A 19,830-nucleotide genomic window follows, 5' to 3' on the forward strand; every position below is an offset into this window, starting at 1 on the left:
GCTGGAAATGGCCCACCTTGATTATCACTACAAAAGGTCCCCCTCCTCCACCCGCTTTCCTGCTGGTAATAGCGCACCTTAAGTGATCACTCTCTTGTTACAGTGCGTATGGTAACACCCATTGTTTCATGTTCTCTATGTATATAAATGTCCCCACTGTATTTTCCACTGAATGCATCCGATGAAGTGAGCTGTAGCTCACGAAAGCTTATGCTCAAATAAATTTGTTCGTGTCTAAGGTGCCACAAGTACTCCTTTTCTTTTTGCGAATACAGACTAACACGGCTGCTACTCTGAAACCGGTCTCAAGACAAGAACCTGGGTTTCTTGGTTCCAATTCCACAGTCCGTCCCTAACTCCCTGAGCTAAACTGCTTTCCAGCAAAGTCACTGAATCTGTTATCCCAAGTGAAAAATATGGGTGATGATAATTTATACTTTTCACTTGCATGGTGCTTTTACATCCCTACATCTCAAGTCACTTCACAAAAATGGATAGAAACCATTATCCCCATATTATAGTTCACCTTCCTGAGTATAGAAGATTAAAGCAATTTGCATGAGAGTCTCTGTGGTCTAGCAGATAACATATGGGTCTGCCACCTCAGGGCAGTGCTCTGTTCCAAAAACAGTTTTACATATTTTCTTCAAGCTTTGCAGAAACCTTTGCTTTTTGAGTAATCTGGCAATTTTCAGGGCAAACTAATTTTCCAGGCCAAAATTATAGGGAATGAAGAGAGCACTTTCTACTGTAGTTGGTTGCACACTTTACTGTGGAGAATTTATTGCAGAGGTCGGCAACCTTTGGCACGCGGCCCATCAGGGTAATCCGCAGGCAGGTCGTGAGACATTTTGTTTACGTTGACTGTCCACAGGCACGGTCCCCCGCAGCTCCCAGTGGCCGCGGTTCGCTGTTCCCGGCCAATGGGAGCTGCAGGAAGTGGCGGGCCACAGGGATGTGCTGGCCGCTGCTTCCTGCAGTTCCCATGGACCTTTACAGGGTGAAAGCTAAAAATTCTCCTCTGGATTGGAGAGGAAGGAGGGGTTAATTTTTCCCACCTCTTGGCAAACCTGTTTACTTGAAAAAAACTAGGAGTACTTGTGGCACCTTGGAGACTAACACATTTATTTGGGCATAAGCTTTTGTGGGCTAAAACCCACTTCATCGGATGCATGCAGTGGAAAATACAGTAGGAAGGTATATATACATAGAGAACATGAAAAAATAGATGTTGGCATACTAACTGTATGCCCACCTGTGTGCCCACCTTAATAAATTGGTTTTGTTAGAGTTGGTATGGCAACACCCATTTTTTCATGTTGTCTGTGTATATATATCTTCCTACTCTATTTTCCACTGCATGCATCCGATGAAGTGAGTTTTAGCCCACGAAAGCTTACGACCAAATACATTTGTTCGTCTCTAAGGTGCCAGAAGTACTCCTCGTTCTTTCTACTGATAGACTAACACGGCTACCAGTCTGAAACCTGTTTACTTGAAGTGAAGGTTTGAATGTGAAGGAGCCTTCTTCTGAATCCGTGAATTTTTTGGGGGAGAATGGGGAAAGAGGAAATCACCACAATGGCTGGCATCGCACTAAGCTGAACAGCCATGCAATGTTCTTAGACTTGCGTGCTCCCCAAGATACAGTGGCATGAGTTCTCACCAGGCATGCAGCCATACCTTGACTCTCCTTTTGATGATTTATACAGTCAAACCTTAATCTGTTTTGATTGCATTCTAATATTTGGATTATCTCGTGATTAAAAAAAACCAAACAATTAACTAGCAGATGGCTAACATGCTTGTAGCCTTTCTGTCTGTACTCTCTCTAGCTTGTTGCATAAACGTTTCAGCAGTTATAATAAAATACTTTTTGACCACCTGTCCATGGCAGTTACTTCTGTTATCTTTTCCTTTTTTAAAAGTCCAGCCAATATTTCCAGTTTGGTTGGATCAAAAACTTTCTTTGTGGAGAATTAACCATTTTCCTTTACCGTGAATAGGTTGCTATCCATAACCTCTTGGGAATGGGCTATTCTATTTTAGAATTTGTAAGGTTGCCTGGGAAATCTATGAGAACAGCAGCTGCAGCAGAGAAATGCCACTTTTTCAGAACCGCAATGTGATGGCTATTGTAGAGCTTTTCTGAACACCAGGAAAGGTTCAATAGTATCTAGACAAAGATAGGCTAACTACAGCAGTGCAGGGGAAAAAATGTTTGTGAAGAATCTCTGGGTGTCTGGCTGTGCGAGAACCTGGCTATTCATGTATTTAACAAACCTAACATGCCTGTACTCTGCCTCCATTGAATATAGATTTAATGAAAAACTGGGATCTTGTTCTAATGCACAACTGTCCCATACACTTTATTGTTATACATTTATGTAATAGCTACATACAAAAACCTCAAAACCATAATTATTCATTCAGAAGCTTTTTTCAGTTTTAGGTCAAGACAAGAGGAGGAAGGCTCCAAAATATCAGTTCAATGAACTTATAAGGAAACAATATATCAAATAATTGTTTGCATTTAGGAAATGCATGATGTTAATTTTGCTAAACACAGTCCCAGCTAAAATTCTGGAACAAAACCCATTATGCTTTGGAGAATGTACATCTTGTTTCGTTATATTCTACCTAGTGAAGCTAAAGGCAGAACAATGCACAAAATTAAATCATATTTTAGTTAGAGCAGTGTATTGTAATACTCAGTGAAGGCCAAATCATGAGCGACTTACTAAGATTAAAACCCCATTGTAGGTTTTGCCTAAGAAAAAAATGAATGATAAAGATCTTTTGGATTTAACAATGTGATAGATTTGATTTCAATTGGCATTCTAGGTCTGATGTTCAGAAGCAATCACCGGTGGCTTAACTCCGCTCCTGTTGCTGTCCATAGGTGGGCCAACTCACAGCCCTACTGAAAACCACACTCTGAGCAAAAGCTTCACCCTTGGCTACTCTCACTGTGTCCATCTATTGCATTTGCCTCTAAAACATAGGACGGGATGGAAATCTGTTTGCTACTCTTTTTCTTAGTACAATGAGAATTGACCTAAGAGAGGATCGAGTAGACTTAAAAAAACAAAAACGAAAAAAACCTCCCCTGTAGGTTTAAAAACTCATGCAAATAGGGAAATTCTGTTCCATCGTGAGGAGGGCAAGGCTGTGGTTCAGCTTGAACATCTTATGATTCCCTGGGAATCTATTTGGAACCATAATTTGCTGATACAGATAAAATTGCTTCTAATGTTATTTTGGCTGCTGTGTAGTCAGTTTTTGGTGTATAAACAGTAAATTGGGTCCTGCGATTCACTGTGAATACAGCACCAAACATATTGTTCAATCAAGTCTCATCAAACTGTTGAACGGCTTTACATGCCAGTTGATGTTGCTGTTTCCATCTGGCTACATGTCTGTAAATGTTTTTAAGTCAAGTCCTGAAACATTAGATGAGCTGATAATTATTTATCTTCAGAGAGACTTATTTTTGCTAATTATGCATTCTGAAGAGCAGTTATTCTGTAGTACTTAAACTGTGCAGTCTGAACTTATCTGTAAATTGACGCAAGCGTATTCACCAAAATAATGCTAAAATTATGGGGAAGGACATACGTTTGCCAGTACTTTAAAATGAATTATTAACAGCATTAAATATGGTTAGACATAATGACCCGTGATACCCACTTACTTTGTTCCTCTACCATGGCAGATAGTTGAATATTATTCTTGTAATTTTGCAGTACAGTAACTCCCCGCTTAACATCCTCTCACTTAATGTTGTTTCGATCTTGCGTCCCTGCTCAATTACAGAACATGCTCCATTTAAAGTTGTGCAATGCTTTGCCATAATGTTGTTTGGCTGCCTGCTTTGTCCACAGCACCTCCCGCCCGCCAGCAGACCCCGTGGATCAGCGCCTTCCCCCTCCTGCCCGCTGCAATCAGCCTGCCTCTTGAACGCCGCAAACCAGCTGATTGTTGCCGGCGGGATGGAGGAGGGAGGCTGCGCGCCGAGTCCTCGCTCCTCCCCCTCCCTCCCCTGCCCCCTGAATGCCACAAGCCAGCTGATTGCCGTGGGCAGGGGGGAGGATGCGGCGCGCCTCCCACCTCGCTCCCCTGCCTCCTGCCCATGGCAGTCAGCTGGCTTGCAGCATTCAGGGGGCAGGGGAGGGAAGGGGAGCCTGCGCGCTGTGTCCTCGCTCCTCCCTCCTGAATGCTGCAAGTGAGCTGATTGCCGTGGGCAGGAGGCAGGGGAGGGAAGAGCGAGGGTGCTGTGTGTGGAGTAAAGGGGGAGGAGGGGGGGAAGAAGAGATGGGTTAAGGGTGGGGGGTTTGGGGAAGGGGTGGAGTGGGCGGGCCGAGGGTTGAGCCATCCTCCCCCCGGTGCTAGCAGAGTAGGGGACGCAGCCGCTCGTGCTGCGCAACGTGCTTCTCCTACCCTATGGCACCTTCAGCCTCCTTGCCTGCCTTGTTGTCTCCAGTGCCAGTGGGCTCTGCCTGTGCGGGGTAAGGCTGGGGCACCTCTCAACTATAGTACTGTACTGTATGGCAAAATTTTTTTTTCCTGGAACCTAACCCCCCCCCCCCCCATTTACATTCACTCTTATGGGGAAATTGGATTCACTTAACATCGTTTCACTTAGTCGCATTTTTCAGGAACATAACTACAATGTTAAGAGAGGAGTTACTGTATTTGTATAGGGACAAATTTAGGACCCAATCTTGTCCCATTGATGCTGATGTGAGTTTTGATACTGGCAGCAATAGGGACAAGATTGGGTGTGTAAAGCCTAAAATGTAAAAAGTTGAACATAATGAGGTAGAAGGTACTGAAGTCAGTGGGAGTGCTGAGCAGTCACCTGAAAGTAGAATTTGGCCCAAACTGTTGGAGTAAAACAAATGTTGGGACATAAATTACATATTTCTTTTGTTTTTCCCTCCCTCTTCGCTATTCTGCTTCTTCCCACCAGCACCACCCAAGCATTGTTTTTACTGCTAGACGCTATTAGCGGTTTTAATATGTAATTCAAGAAGTCCTACCAGGTACATATTGGTAGAATCTAATGTTGAAACATTAGTAGCTCTTCTAGCATCTAATTACTGGCATGCTGTCCCAGGAATTAAAAACACTGCAGTAGTTAGGAAGTGGAATAAATTGTGGAGGTATGTGTTCCTTTGTGAAATAGTGAATTGTTTGTTGTCTATATCACAAGACTAAAATTAGCTCTGTGGAGGGAAGAGCATAACAGAGTGCAAGACACTACTGTAACAATATTTTTTCAGTTACTGTCTTCATCATCCAACCTACAATTATTACGCCCTATTTATGGGCAAGTGTAGATGGGATTCTTATTAGTGAAAATTAATGTATAATATTTTCTCTATCAGGACTTGACTCTCACACTTTTAAGTACATAAACTTAATTGTTTTCTGTTTATTTTCAGACTTAGACAATTGATCAGTTCTTAAACTGCCCATAAATAACTGCTGATAGCTGTTCATTTGTTGTGGTTTGGTGTGATTTTTGTTTTGTTTTGAGTAGGCCAAATCCTGGTACTTGTTTCAGAAACATCAGTGACAGTTGCGCCCCGTTCTTTAAACCTAGTCCTTACTTGGGCCAAACATCTGTTGGAGTCATATTCATTAATGCATTGACTTCAGTGGTGGTCATTTTTCCTAAGAACAGCAGGGTTCTGCAAGCAGATATGCAAAGCCGTATAAATCCCCACAAATCTGCATTTTCATGTGCAATTCATATAATTGCAAACCAAGTACTTGTGTACTTTACAGATCCAGTACTTTACTCATACCTTTAGACTGTAAGCTGCTTAAAGCCTTTTTGTCATGTGTTTGTTCAGTGCCTGCTGTGGTGGAAATCTGGTCCACACCTAGGTACAACTCAGTACCAACTGTGTACAATGGTTACATGTCCATTTCTACAGTTATACATGTTGTGTAGTTTTGAAAATGTATTCTAATTTAAACCTTATTGGTCCTGAAACTGATCTGTTGTTACGTGTTTCATTTGAGGAGCCCAACTGTGAGACTTGCAGAGTCTCTTGAACTTCCATTGATCCTGCTTGGAGTTGATGGTGTTCAGTATGTTGTAAGGCTGGATTCAATATTAAGATGGTGATTTTTGTTGTTTAATGTTGCAATGGGACAAAGAATTATTTATTCTAATTAATATAACAAAGGTGGTTCTGTGTTCTCCTTGGCTGGATAACTAACTGAAAGAAAACTGCAAGTACTGCAGAATGCAATGTGGTGGTAATGTATTTATAATGGGCATGAATTAATCACAAAGGAAGGGGCTAATTTCTTGATTTGGTTAATTTTGTTAATATCAAATCCAAGCCTCAGGTTTGGAGAGAGAGTTGATGAAAATCAAAACATTTCTGTTTCAGGTGATCTCCCATAGATCATTGCTTTGTGAAACTTTTCCAAAAATTGCCATTATTTGGAAATAATTCCAAAAACAAGGTCAGTGCTTCAGCCGGTATAAATCAGTGTAGCTTTGCTGTTTCCACCAGCTGTGGATCTCACCCATAGTTTTGATTATTATTTTTGAAGAAAACCCAATAACCAATCAACTGTGCTTTCATCATCACCATGAAGTCGCCCTAGAGAAATCCAGAATGTTTCTAGCTGTGACTCTACACCGCCCCCCCTCCCCCATCCCGCTTCCATTCAGGCCCTTGCAACATTTAAGAAATTAAAAATTTGGGCCCCAGTCCTGCAATGAATTCCATGTGGACCCAGGGGCATGCAGAACTCACTACAGGATTGGGGTCTTGCTTTTTAAAGAAACACAATTTTGAGCAAAAATGGAATTGGTCAAATAATTTATAATGGTTCAAACTGTTGTGTTAATTTAAATAGCACCAAATAGTATTATACAAGCTTCTAAATCTAAATTGCACTGCATACATTAACTAGACATTATATCACATTTGAATTTCTTAATTAGAAAAATGTTACTCATCACTTTTACTATTAATTGGCTCTGCCACAGCAAATCTATGGATAATTGTGACTTTTTTGTAATTGGAAAAAACCTGAGTCATCATCCATACCTTTGCTATGGAAAATGCCAATTATGATTGCAAGTGAGGAATAGCATTTATCTTATGACGGTAATTGGTAGACTTAATCTTAGGTTGCACTTCATATTCTGTTTGCATTTTATCTTACTGTCTCTGCTTCTAAGCTGTTAAAACACAAGATGAAGGATTTTTTGGCTTAGTAAATGCATAGGATTTTTTTTTTTTTTTAAAGCAAAATGACTAGCATAAGCTGGCGTTCTTGTGCTGCGGTGAAGGGTATATAGATATAGCAATAGGCTTAGGGCATGCTTTTTCCCCAGAAGTGCTGACCAACCTCAACTCTGGTTGAAATCCCTGGTAGATGTGGGCACTCTGCATGTGCAAAAGTCAGTCCCATAGCTTATAATATGAAGACACAGATTTTACATACGGTAATGGTGGTGGTGGTGGTTCAGATAAAAAGGTTACTGTTGCTTTTAAATAAGAGTCTGTGCATTTTCCATGATAGCTGACTAACATTCCAGTAACTTTCAGTGATATTCTTGTAGGTCTTCCACAAGGCCAGAAGTTGCCAGCATAGAACCTGCAGATCACGATGAACGCCAGTGTTCACAAAAGGCTGTTGTCCAGGCACGTTCATCGCAGCCAACACGTCTGACAAGTATAATTTTTGCTGAAGATATATGTAAGTTTTCAAATTTTTAAAGTCACGTTTTATTGTGTGGGTTAAAAAAATTGTACAATACTGCAGGTCTATGAGCCCTGTGACATCTTTAAGGGATACACACATATACACACTGTATATGTAACAAACAAACATCCATTCATCTGTGCACTTTATATATAAGCTTATAGATAGAAAAGGCCACATGAACCCTGTTCCGCAGAGGTCTCAAGTCAATGTGGGTAAGGCATCTGAAATCTTCAGGGGTGGGTGATAGGTGTATCTGAAACCCTCACAAATCTGGGGATTCCTAAAAGTGAATGTTTCAATTTTAATTTTACATAATTCAGTTTTAGATATTTGGGATTTGGAAAATTGGAGTTTACTTCCATGCCTTACATCAATGCAGGGTACTGTCTGCCTTTAGAAAGAAAGATATGCAAAGTAGATGAGTTAATAGACATTTATTTGTAACGTAATCATTGTATAATAAATTGGCTATGTTATATTGCACTTTTCATCCCAAAGGAATGTAGGGTGTTTTATGAATGATACGTGTAGGGGGATTTTACCCATTTCAGTCACTTAATTGTGTCCAGGGAGCTGCTATTCTGAACCAGCAACACTCTACAAACATTTTCTGGAGGGGAAATAATGCAAATTTTCTTCACTGACAGTATGGTAGGCATTGCAAATCCTATACAAACACTTTTATTTTGAGCTTAGAAGGGAGGAACTACTTCTCTTGTCTTCAGGGCCTAGTTTGTTTTTTCAATAGCATTCAGGACCTGGATTCCATCCCCTGAATGGCAAAGCTTTGTGCTGCCCCTCGTTTAGATCTGCCAACTGGTTAATATGTTCATCTTATTTGCTTAATAATTTTGGTGGTGGTCATGCTCAGTGCTACTGATTTAATGATTTCTATTGTTTCCTTAAGTGACTGGTCAAGTGCTTCGTTGTGATGCTATAGTTGACATAATTCATGGCATCCAAATTGTGTCCACGACAAGAGAACTTTATCTTGAAGATTCACCACTGAAGCTGAAAATTCAGGCTTTGGATTCTGAAGGTCAGAGGCTTACTATTAAGATGTGAAAGTGTTAATGAAGTCGTGTGTGTGTGTGTGATGTACTCTGCTCAGACTTTACCTAGGACAGGACTGGATGTTGGAACCCAACCCAGACAATGTGTAGGAGAATTGTCCTGTTGGCGCAGATACTAACCTATTGTAACATTTGTGGTTAAGTATAAGAGGGCTGACCAAGCAATCCCAAATATCCAGATGGGCCAGCTGGACACTGTTTCATATCGGACAATTCCTGTTTAATTTTTTCTGTGTTGCTCAGGAATCAACTTTAGTATTAATGGCATTTCAAATATCAGAGTCCCAAATAAACATATTTACATGTAAAAGCTCTAACTTCAGGGAAAGGGGGTGAGAGAAACAAAAAGCAGGAAGTAATAACATTTACATTGCTGAAATGTCACATCAATATTTGGCTGGTCTGGTCAGGGCTGCAAGGAAGATTGAAACAGTAGTGATACAAGTCTGTGAAATGCACTGTAGATTGATAGGGTTTTGCTAAGCTGAGGCAAGGAGGATGCATTTTTAAGGAAAACCTGTAAAAAGACATTTTATATAAGTTCAAACAAGTTTAATGTGTCTTTTGTTCACACTTCTGTCCCTATTCCAGCCACCAACAGCTGGGCTTCATATCTCTCAATCTAATATAATCTAGATTTTTCTTATAGTTGTTTCCACCAACATAGGGTCTGACCCACTGAAGTCAGTGAGAGTCTTTTCAGTGACTTCAGTGGAAGATGGATTGGGTCCTTCGTATCTAAGAGGAAGAGGAAACCTCTACTTGCCATAGTGTATGTAGTAATCTGAATGCCCTCAGGAACCTCAGACCTTGCTTCAGCAGCTCAATTCTACACACAAAACAAAAGGTTTTTAAAATACTTAGTGAATTAAGGAGGCCAGCCGACTTAAACAGCAGTAGAAGCTTGATGTTTATAGTTTGGATACTAGAGGCCTAAACCACATATGTCTACTTATAAATCATAAAAGCCAGGCTCTGTACTGCAAAATATCAATAGGTAGAACTGTTAAACTTCCTTATTCTATTTGTAATTCCAGAACCTTGGCTTGGTGTTTCTGTAGACTCTCAAACATACTCAGCTGACAAATTTTCTTTGGGAGCCATCCAAGTTAAAGTTTGAACAGAAGCTGTGGTTTAAAACCCACAAAGAACACTATAATCTAAATTGCTGGAACAAGATGTTTACTGGGAGCCTAAGTTTAAACTTTCAAGCTTAAATTAATGGAAACAGTGATTGCTCAGCAGCTCTGAAAATCACTTTTTTGTAAGTGATTAACTTAGGAACTCAACTTTAAGAATTTTGCTGGTGACTTTTAAACTGCTATCGTGTTCTCTTACAGTACTTTCTACACATTCATCTCCTTTTGCAAACATTGTTGCTCTACTAACAGATGACCAAGTTTTGGAACATGAGCAGAGTTATTGAAGACAGTCTTTACATTTCAGAGATGCTCTCTTGTCATTTATTCAGTTTTCTTAAATGAATTTTAGACGGTAAATTATTCATTCTTTTGCATACAAGAGGAGCAAAAATAAAGGGAAAAAATAAGCTTGTAATTGGTGAACAGTTGAACACTGCAAAGGGCCTGTAGCTGGCTTTTACTTTGGACTTCTGTTTATATACATGATTATATTTGGTAGATTTTGTAGTAACTTGTATGTTATTTCATTTACTCACATAATGTGATGTTAGGGAATTTTTAAAAAGGTTATCTTTGGTTCAGACTGACCATATGCTGTACCTCATTATTGCATCTTGTATGAAAGATCAGGTCATGCATTACTGTGAAGCTCTGGTCCTGTGACAGAGGATGCTGTAAATAGCAGTATCTAGATATATAGTTCAGTGGTTCCTTCCCTTACACATACTTGTTTGGAATTTTGTCACACACTTAACATCCTAATGTATTGTGTGCAAATTGTTTTTGTTAGTGCCAGTAAAAAAGGAAGAAGACACTTTAAACATGCACATTAAATATGTCTAACATGTATTTTTTCTGATGACACCAGTTACGGTGTGCGGTTTAAATCAGCACTTAGCACTTTCCCCAAATAGTTTTGCAGCATTGCTGCAAAAAATTAGGACAGTAGTTACACCATGGGGAAGTTGGCCTCATGAATGTATGAAGAAGGGAGATGATATTCAACCAATCTTTGATATGGTGAGCCAAATTAGTCTCGGTGTAAACTCTTGCACATCACCCATTATCTCAAAATAGCTTTATATCAAGGCACTGTGTAAACACAGAGAATGTTAATGTTAAAGCCATTATGTAAACTTTCAAAAAACTTAATCACAAAATTACAGTGCATGTACATGTCTTCATAGCTTCTAGACTTGATTCATTTTTGTACAGTGTAAAATGAATCAAAATTCTGATTCACAAGTTCTGGACTAAACTTCCTACCAAATATTTTAGGAAAGTAAAGTTATTTTGTTATGCTTGACATGAATTATGGAGAGTTAAATACAGTGAAAGCTTCTCGTTAAATGCTTGAACTTCCAATTGTTGGTGACAGAGCAGAACTCTTAAGATTAAATTCCATCTCAACATTTTAAAAGTACCATAACATTAGCTTAGCTCACATGATTAGTCTTGAGTTCAAGAATAGCTATTTACATTTGTAAGTGTTTGTAGGACCAAGCCAAACCTGCAATCCTTATTAAAGGCAAAAGTCCCATTGAATTCATTGGGATTCTTATCTGGATAGGGCCTGTGGGATCAGGGCCCAAAGTAATTTCATATATAGGATTCCAAAAGCTGCTGGAACCATTGCAGTTCGTTCTGTGTGTGTGTGTGTATATATATGTGTATATATGAATTTCAGCTGCTTAAAATAGTGATTTGTCCTAGAAATGATGACTTAGACCCTAGCAGGAATCACTGTAAAGTATGCGTTACACCTATTTTAGCAACCCTTGGTTCTGATCCTGCGTTTGGGTCCACATGGCTGGTAACTGTGCTGCGTCTGTCATAACTTTCTGATCTGTGTTAATCACTATGTTGCAGTACCATAGGAAGATTGCTTCTTGTAATGACCTACCTCTTACATAATGCTCTTCATCGGTGTATCTTTAGATGAGGTCCCTGAATTGCTGTGTGTTAGCATCACCTGTATTCTCTATGACGAACTAAATACAAAAATTCAGGTCAAAAGTATTTTGAAGAGAGTAGAAGATTTGAAATTGGATTTCATTAAAAAAAAAAGCCAAAACAACAACTTGTTTTTTATCACCAAACTGAGGTGTATTGAGAAACTTCCTGACACAGTTCCCTATTTTTGAAGGATGTCCGTATCATCTGACAAGATAATATATGTGTAGTCCATTGAAAAAAATAATTATTTTTATGTTGAGGTTGTATGCTATTTTGTGGCATAATCTGGGAATGATGAAACTCCAGTCTTATAGCTCAGTGTAACAAAGAGTTGGTAGGGCTGTTGCTTTAGAACTGCTGTCATAGATCTGTTAGCAAGCGCAGGGTGGGGTATCTAAAACGACTTTTTAAACTCCTGTCCAAACTTAATCTTTACTTGATTGATCAGTGTGTTCTTGGCGTAAACTCTGTGTAAGGATTAATGGATGCTAATCAAGTCATAGTGGGACTAAAGTGCTTTCAGTTTCTAGCATGCAGGATGAAATTTAATATATCGTGCCACTCTTTTTAAATTATACTTCGGGCTAAATCCTGCTACTAACTAAAGTCTAAATGGAGTTTTTCTGTTGACTCCAGTAAGACTAGGATATGACTTTCTAACGTTTGTTTACCTTTGATAACTCATGTGCTTCAGAGGCCCTGTCCCCGTTGTCCCAGCAGGGATTTCATTGTGCTTCTGCTGAGTGTTTGCTGCGGCACTGTTCAGACACATCTCTGCACCTTGCTTATCTTTAGTTTGAGCCAGAATGAGGGAAGACTTGTCTTAGCTTTGCAAAGCTAAAACATTTGTTATGAGAACAGCTAATTGAGCTCTGCATCTTAAATAAAATATCCTCAAGCAGTTCGAAATATGCTGCCCCTGTAGCAGACTGAGTTAAAGAAAGAAGTTTTAGAATGGAAGAATAGAAAGGTGCTTTTTATAGTCACAATCTTGTTCATGCAGGATACAAAGCTATTTGTGTCTGTGTAGTATATATTTGGGAGGGAAAATATGCTTTGAATTGTATTACCACTGTTACAACATTTCTGTGGTTTAGATGATGCCATAAGCCTTTAGCTGTAGGAACGTGGCAGTGAAGTTGCAGTGGTCATTATAATTTGCCAATGAAAGAGTGAGAGAGGAAAACAAAGAATATAAATGAAAACAAATTATTATTAATAAAAAAAATACTAGCAATATAAGGCTTCAGCTCTGCACCCATGAATGTCAATGGGAGCTTAGTAATTGATTTCAGTGGGTGCAGCATCTCTCCCCGAGACTGAGAGATCTTTCTAAAAGACTTTCAGATTCGGCATGAAACAATTATCTGGCTTCAGTGTGTTTATTCCATTGTAGTCCTTTAATATCTGTTATTTCACATGTTGCAATGACTCAGGGCTTGTCTACACTTACCAGGGGGATCGACGAGCGGCGATCGATGCATCAGCAGTCAATTTAGCGGGTCTAGTGAAGACTCGCTAAATTGATCGCAGATCGCTCTCATGTCGACTTCTGTACTCCATCGGATTGAGAAGAGAAGGGGGAGTCAACGGGAGAGCATCTCCCGTTGACATCGCGTAGTGCAGACCCTGCGGTAAGTAGATCTGAGCTACGTCGATTTGAGTTACTCTATTCATGTAACTCAAATTGTGTAGCTCAGACTGAATTTCCCCTCTAGTGTAGATAGGACCTAAAATCTAGCCCCCCAAAAAAGTGAATGACTTGAATTGTCTATATTACAGGTAAATCCATTTCAGGTTTAAAAAAGTCATATTGAAATTGCATTTCAGTAAAATGTGGATCCCAAATTCTCCAAAGAGTATCTCAGATCCACATGTCTCAAAGTGATGGATTATACGCTTGGCTCTGAGTTAGCTGAAGGGTGTATAAAATTATATGTAGGTTGATAGTTCCTTACTGATAGTATGTCTATGTGTCTATGTCTGATAGTATGTCGTATGTGGTTTGTTTCCACTTGAATGTGGAATATATGGTACTTAGGAGATATGACTGTGATATACATATGCCGTAAAAGAGATTTGCCATTGACTCGAGGGGTAATTGGATCTGGCCTTCTGCAGATAGCCGAGGTGAAGGACTTAACCCTCTCCTTTTCTGCCAAGCCACTGAGTTGTTTAAGGACTTGTATATCTGCCCTAATGTACCATTAGGGAGTGAGCAACACTTTGTTATGGAGTCTGTTAGCACCTATGATGCAAAAATGCTTCTAATTTTAGGTGGCGCACAAATACTTCGGGATTGGAATCTATCCTGCATGTGAAAATGAGTTTGAGATAAATTATATTGTGATGTTTTCAACATTCAAATGAAGGTGCCTCATATCCACTTGGCCCAAAGAGCGTGGGAGTTTTGCCGATTACCAGGAATGGACTCATTGTCACATCTGACTTTTGTAATAACCTGCATTGAAGGATGCATGTGTCCTATTGGTATCCAAAAAGTAGTGACAGAATCTAATCATGGTTTAGGTAGTTCTTGTTTTGAAGGGGGAAGGATGTGATTTGCTTATTCCAGCAGTATCTTATTAAAAATTCAGACAGTTAATTCCCTTTTCGCCAGAGCAGACATGCTGGTACGCTTAGTGTGACCAGAAAATACAAATTTGTAGTTGAGCAGTGAGGGTCTATGATAATACGTGTATATATGTACTGGGATCCAAAGCATGCCCAATGTCCTATGTCGGGCATAAAGTAGAACAACTGCATTCGTACCATAGATGTTTATGGTCACCACAGGCTACTGGGGTCATTGTCTGCAGATGGTGTCTTGCACTTTTTGGACATGTTGCAAGAATGCCACAAGACGTTCCGGCGACCTCCATTCTACAGCTGGCTTGTAACATCCAGGATAAAATTCCACCAACTGAGGAGTGGAGGCGGTCCAGAGGCAGACACCTTATTACAGGGGCGTATCAAGTCTGTTCCAGTATTGGACTCTTGGCCCGTCAAGCCCTTGCGGCTGCACAGGAACAGATCCAATGGCAAACAATTGTTACGGCCAACCATTTGGCTAAGCATTGAGGAAGAAGAAGATCCGAAGCCGCATATCAGACCATATGCTGGAAACAATTCTCTGTTCCATTTTGATTCTCCAAACCTTCCAGTTACCTGGCTTTAAAAAAAAAAAAAACCCTCCTTTTTAACTTTAATGAAGAGCTGTCGTGTTTGAATGATTTTTGCAAATTTAAGATGCTCCTGCTTCTGTTCATTGATATTTTTGTTTGTTTCCAAGCAGCAGGAAGACTTCTTTGTCATTTTGAATTTTGTTACTTAATTATTCATTTGATTTATAGGAAACACTTTTAGCACATTGGCGGGGTTAGCCTTTGACTGGACGATAGTAAAAGATACTGAGGCTGATGGCTTCTCAGATTCCCACAATGCATTGCGGTAAGCACAATTTACATTATTTTCAAAGGCCCCAGCTTTAGTCATGTTCTTAAAGTTAGGCATGAATAAAAGTTACCTTCCTGAATCTGGGTCTATAAACTGAAATGATAATATCCAAAGTATCGTATACAGGTTCATTGTTTTAGATTTCTAGCTACTACAATTGCCAATCCACAATTCTGGGCATATTCACATCCATTTAAAATTCACAATAATAAAAATACAATTAATGATGTTCAGAAGTTGCCCATATAGCTCTAAACCACCAATAAAAATTTAACAATAGACTCAACTGTGCCAGAGCTGACCCCTCCCCAAACAACCGGGGAAAACGATAAGGTATTTGTGCTGTGATTGGTGTGCAAGGATGTGGGGGTGGCTGCAGAGGTCAAAGGTTAGCCTCTTGTTTGGAAGATGGGGCTATGGCCCATTCAGTATTTGGCCTCTCTGCTGAGACTGCCAATAAGGTGGCCAAAGTGGGTTGCGGCGTTGGTGACTCTCAACACCATTTACAAGGAACTGTATGGAGAAACAAATGTTTCCTTTTTTAAAAGGTTTTAATGAACTCTTTGAAGCTTTCAGAGCAGGGCATTTAGCGTTCTAGTGGAAGATGTAGCAGTTTTAGCCTCTCAACATTTTGAAAATCCAAACCACTGTGTCTTGCTTGGTACTTATAATCTGTAGGAGCCCTACACACCACACTGGGATCTATGGTGCCATCGACTTGTGAGTATGATCTGGCCCAAACTCCGAACTCTAATAGAAACTTCCATCCAAAGGTCTTAAAGTGTTTTGCAACTTCTTAATGAATTAAGCCTTTTAACGCCTCTGGAAAGTAAGGAAATACTATCATCTGTGTTTAACAGATGGGAAACTAAGACACAGTTAGGTTAAGTTCTTGCCTAACATCATACTGAGAGCTTGTGGCAGGAATAGGAATACGCCTAGCTTACTATGCTTATCCAACAACAGCGTTCCCCTCACTTTTAGGTACTGCATAAGCTTTCACTGTACCTACTTTAGTATTCTGTTGATTTCCTTTGACTGAGAGGAGTCACGGTACAGGAATTTCAGTTTCCACACTTATTAAACTCATCAACTTTGAAGGCTACCCAGCTTTGTCGTATTTGGGATATTCTTCATTTTAGGTTCCCAAAGTCCTGGTTCAGCCTTTATATTGATACTGACTGACTGGTAATTAGGCCTTCAGCAAAGCAGGATTATTTTGTCTATTAGAACTTTACTAGTATCCATCATAGTAAATGCTACAATGAATGTTTGCTTTGCTTGATATGAATGTCAGCTCCAGAAATGCTTGCCTGACATACTTTTGTGTTTCTGGTCATACCAGAAGCATATAAAACACTAACTCAATTTTCTTTCCTATCAAGCAGTTTCCACACACTAGCCAAGTAGAACATTAAACTGACGTTCTTGTAATATATAATCGGGATGCGAAGACACAATAGATTCAAACTCAAGTGCCAGGATTTCCATTTACTTAAGAAAATAATATCCAGCAAAATTTAGTTAGTAAAGAAGTGAATCAAAGCGTAAGGCAGAGGAGATAGGAAAGCATATTGTGCTTTGAGTCCTGCTCATTAATGTGAAATATCTGTTGTTGTGTCTGTAGTACTCTGTTATATTGGGTGTGGTTTTTTTAATAGTAAACCAATGTCATTTCTCTGATCAAACCTACGTTATTTTTTTATTGCCAGTATTTCCCCTGGGTTTTGCCTGTAATGGCAAAACATGCCTTTTTAGCAGCTTATATGGCTAGAACTCTTTCTGCACTAATGTGTGTGTGTTTTGTTTTGTTTGTTTTTTTAAATGGTGCAGCTTTTGTGTGTAGACAAGCCCTGAGTCACTTAGGTGCTTTTGAAAATCCACCCCAGCTCTTAGAAAGACATCCCATCTTGATTTAAAAACGCTAAGGGATGGAAAATCCTGTCACAATTTTAACATATAATATTTTTAATAAAGTAGTTGTGTTAACCGCCCCTTCCCCTCCACCCCCCCACATTTTTTTTTTTTAAGCAAGAAATTCAGAGTTTAAGACTGATTTTTAAAGAAACCCAAGGGAGTTAAGTTGCTGAACTCCCACTGAAATTTAGTGGAGGTCCGGTGCCTAATATCATTCAGCTCCTTGGAAAATTTCATCCTGAGTTTTGTTTTTGGTGTTTTTTTGCAAGCAACCTTAAAAATTTGACCCTGTTATCAGCACCTACCCAGATCCTGTCCACCAGAAATTCCTTTTCTCCTAATTACTATACCTCATCTAAATTTCCAACAGAGACCACATAATACACAGTTTACATACTGCCGGTGCACATGTAATCAGCTCTTCTATCCACTTCACATCAAACACCCTTCTAGTTCACTTGAGCAAAACACCATAATGTTCTCTTAATCACAAACAAAACCGCAATGCCTTTCCCATTTACCATACCTCACTGATCTAGAGAATCCTCTATACGCAGACTGGAAACATAATTCGAGATACCTCGTCCATGTTTCCTATATGTCTCTAAGAAGGTCCTGCCTTCTATACATAGGCTTCAGATGCACTTTTATCCGAGTCACTACACAAAGTAGCCACAGAAGCCAGAGTGCCACAGTATCAGAGCACACAGATATATTGTGCACTATATGTCTATTGCAGAATACAGTGCGAACTCTGAATTATCTCGGTACTGAGTACAGTTATGCCTAACAGTCACAATACAGGTTAGAAAAGGGACCTGCACATAGGTATTACAGACATCTATGTTTTCCAGTCCTATATAAGACCATAGAGGACCCATGAAAGCTTAATTTAACATTCATGTGTTCAGGAATATAAGTGAAAATTGAGCCTCTCCTTCCCGGCATAAGATAAGCACCTTACATTTGCTGTGGGCATTTTTGCGAGAAGTAAACCATACTGTAGTTCTGATATGGGTTAGCATATATTATTCATGACTCTTGTCTCATAAAGTTGTTCTGTTCACTTTTCAGTATACTCAAATTCTTAGAATCTACTTACATACCACCTTCCTATATATCAGAGATGGAAAAAGTTGCCAAACAAGGAGACACCGTTCTGGTGTCTGGAATGAAAACAGGTAGTTCCAAATTAAAAGCAAGAATACAAGAATCTGTCTATAAGGTAAGAAATTCACATGGTTCATTTATTATTTATTTTTCATGGCAGAACTTCCCTGGAGCCGCATTAATTTTCCCTCTCGTATTACTACATACTCCACTCCAACATCTCTTCCTTTATCAGCTATTGTAGCACTGCCCCTCTTTCCCAATGAGTAGATCATGTGGCTTTTCGTGAGGTGGTTGCCAATACTACTCCATTGATTTTTGCCCAGCACTCGGGATGAATAGTGCAGTTGTCCTGTTTAATGAGCACCCCAGATGATGTGGGTCCCAAAGCTAGTTTCCAAATCTGTCTCTGTAACATGATGGTGTAGATATCTTGTTCCTGTGTTATTTAGTTTGTTTTACAAAGGAATGCACTTTAAATTCACAATTTCTTTTCCTTCTCTTTGATCATTAGCTCTTCAGGGTAGAGACCGCCTTTCACTCTGTTTATATGGCACCTAGTACAGTGGGGCTCCATTTCTCATTAGAGTCTCTAATCACTGGTGTAATACAAATACTTAATAATAACGTGAACTTATTGTGGTGATGTGCAAGCCAGAAATAAAACAGCTTACTTTTGAAATCCCAGCTTATGTAAAGCTCCCAGTTATAAAAACAGCTGTTCACTTGTTTACTGTGCAAACTTCTGCTGGAAGTCTGAAAAGTGATTATGAAAAAAAAAAAAAGGCATCTTGGGATTCCAAGTTTATTGTCTTTGAATCAGAGCATAATGACACTTGGATGCTTGCACAGTGCTTTGACATCATACATTTTTAAATAAGTGCTGCTATTATTAATGTTTGTTTATTAATATCCTTGGACAACATCTGCCAGATTCTGGCCTTCACTTAACGCTGTGCAGCATTGTGTAGCTCAACGGGGCCCTGATTCAGCAAGACACCTAAACACGTGTATGTTTAAGCATACAGGTTGTCAGCCTGACTCAAGTGGGGGACACACAGTTAGGTGTCTGCTGAATTGGAGCCTTGATCTACTACTGCTACCAAATAGAAGCATTCCCTCTGCTTGGTGATTATCTGAATTCATTGTGGGATGAGGTTTTGGCCCTCTGGCTGCCTGTCAACAAATATTAAAGATTTATCTGATGGATTTTTCTATCTTGAGCATTGTATTGAATCGAGACCGCCCCCTTAGTTCCCTGCATCGTACCAATCCTCATTTTGTAATCAATTCTGCTTCATTAGATTCCAGTCTCAGAAAGCACTGAGATCAAATGCTAATAAACAAGTGTGTTTAACTATAGCATTGACCTTTTTCCCAGCTCGCCTATCGATTTATGTTATTTGTTACTTTGTAATCTACAGTAACAGTGT

At 39.5% G+C, this 19,830-nt stretch overlaps 1 protein-coding gene across 3 annotated transcripts in view; it reads left to right on the plus strand.

The window, feature by feature from the left end:
• NUP210 (nucleoporin 210) overlaps positions 1-19,830 on the plus strand; it is a 117,693-nt gene that overhangs the window by 15,147 nt on the left and 82,716 nt on the right. For all 3 annotated transcript variants that reach the window (XM_043551061.1, XM_037904076.2, XM_043551060.1), the window contains exons 2-5: positions 7,598-7,734; positions 8,651-8,782; positions 15,268-15,364; positions 18,362-18,512. In XM_043551061.1, coding sequence (XP_043406996.1) covers positions 7,598-7,734; positions 8,651-8,782; positions 15,268-15,364; positions 18,362-18,512 — 517 coding nt within the window. The remainder of the gene's footprint in view (positions 1-7,597; positions 7,735-8,650; positions 8,783-15,267; positions 15,365-18,361; positions 18,513-19,830) is intronic.

The sequence above is a fragment of the Chelonia mydas genome, chromosome 7 (genome assembly GCF_015237465.2).
Source record: "Chelonia mydas isolate rCheMyd1 chromosome 7, rCheMyd1.pri.v2, whole genome shotgun sequence".
NCBI lineage: Eukaryota > Metazoa > Chordata > Testudines > Cheloniidae > Chelonia > Chelonia mydas.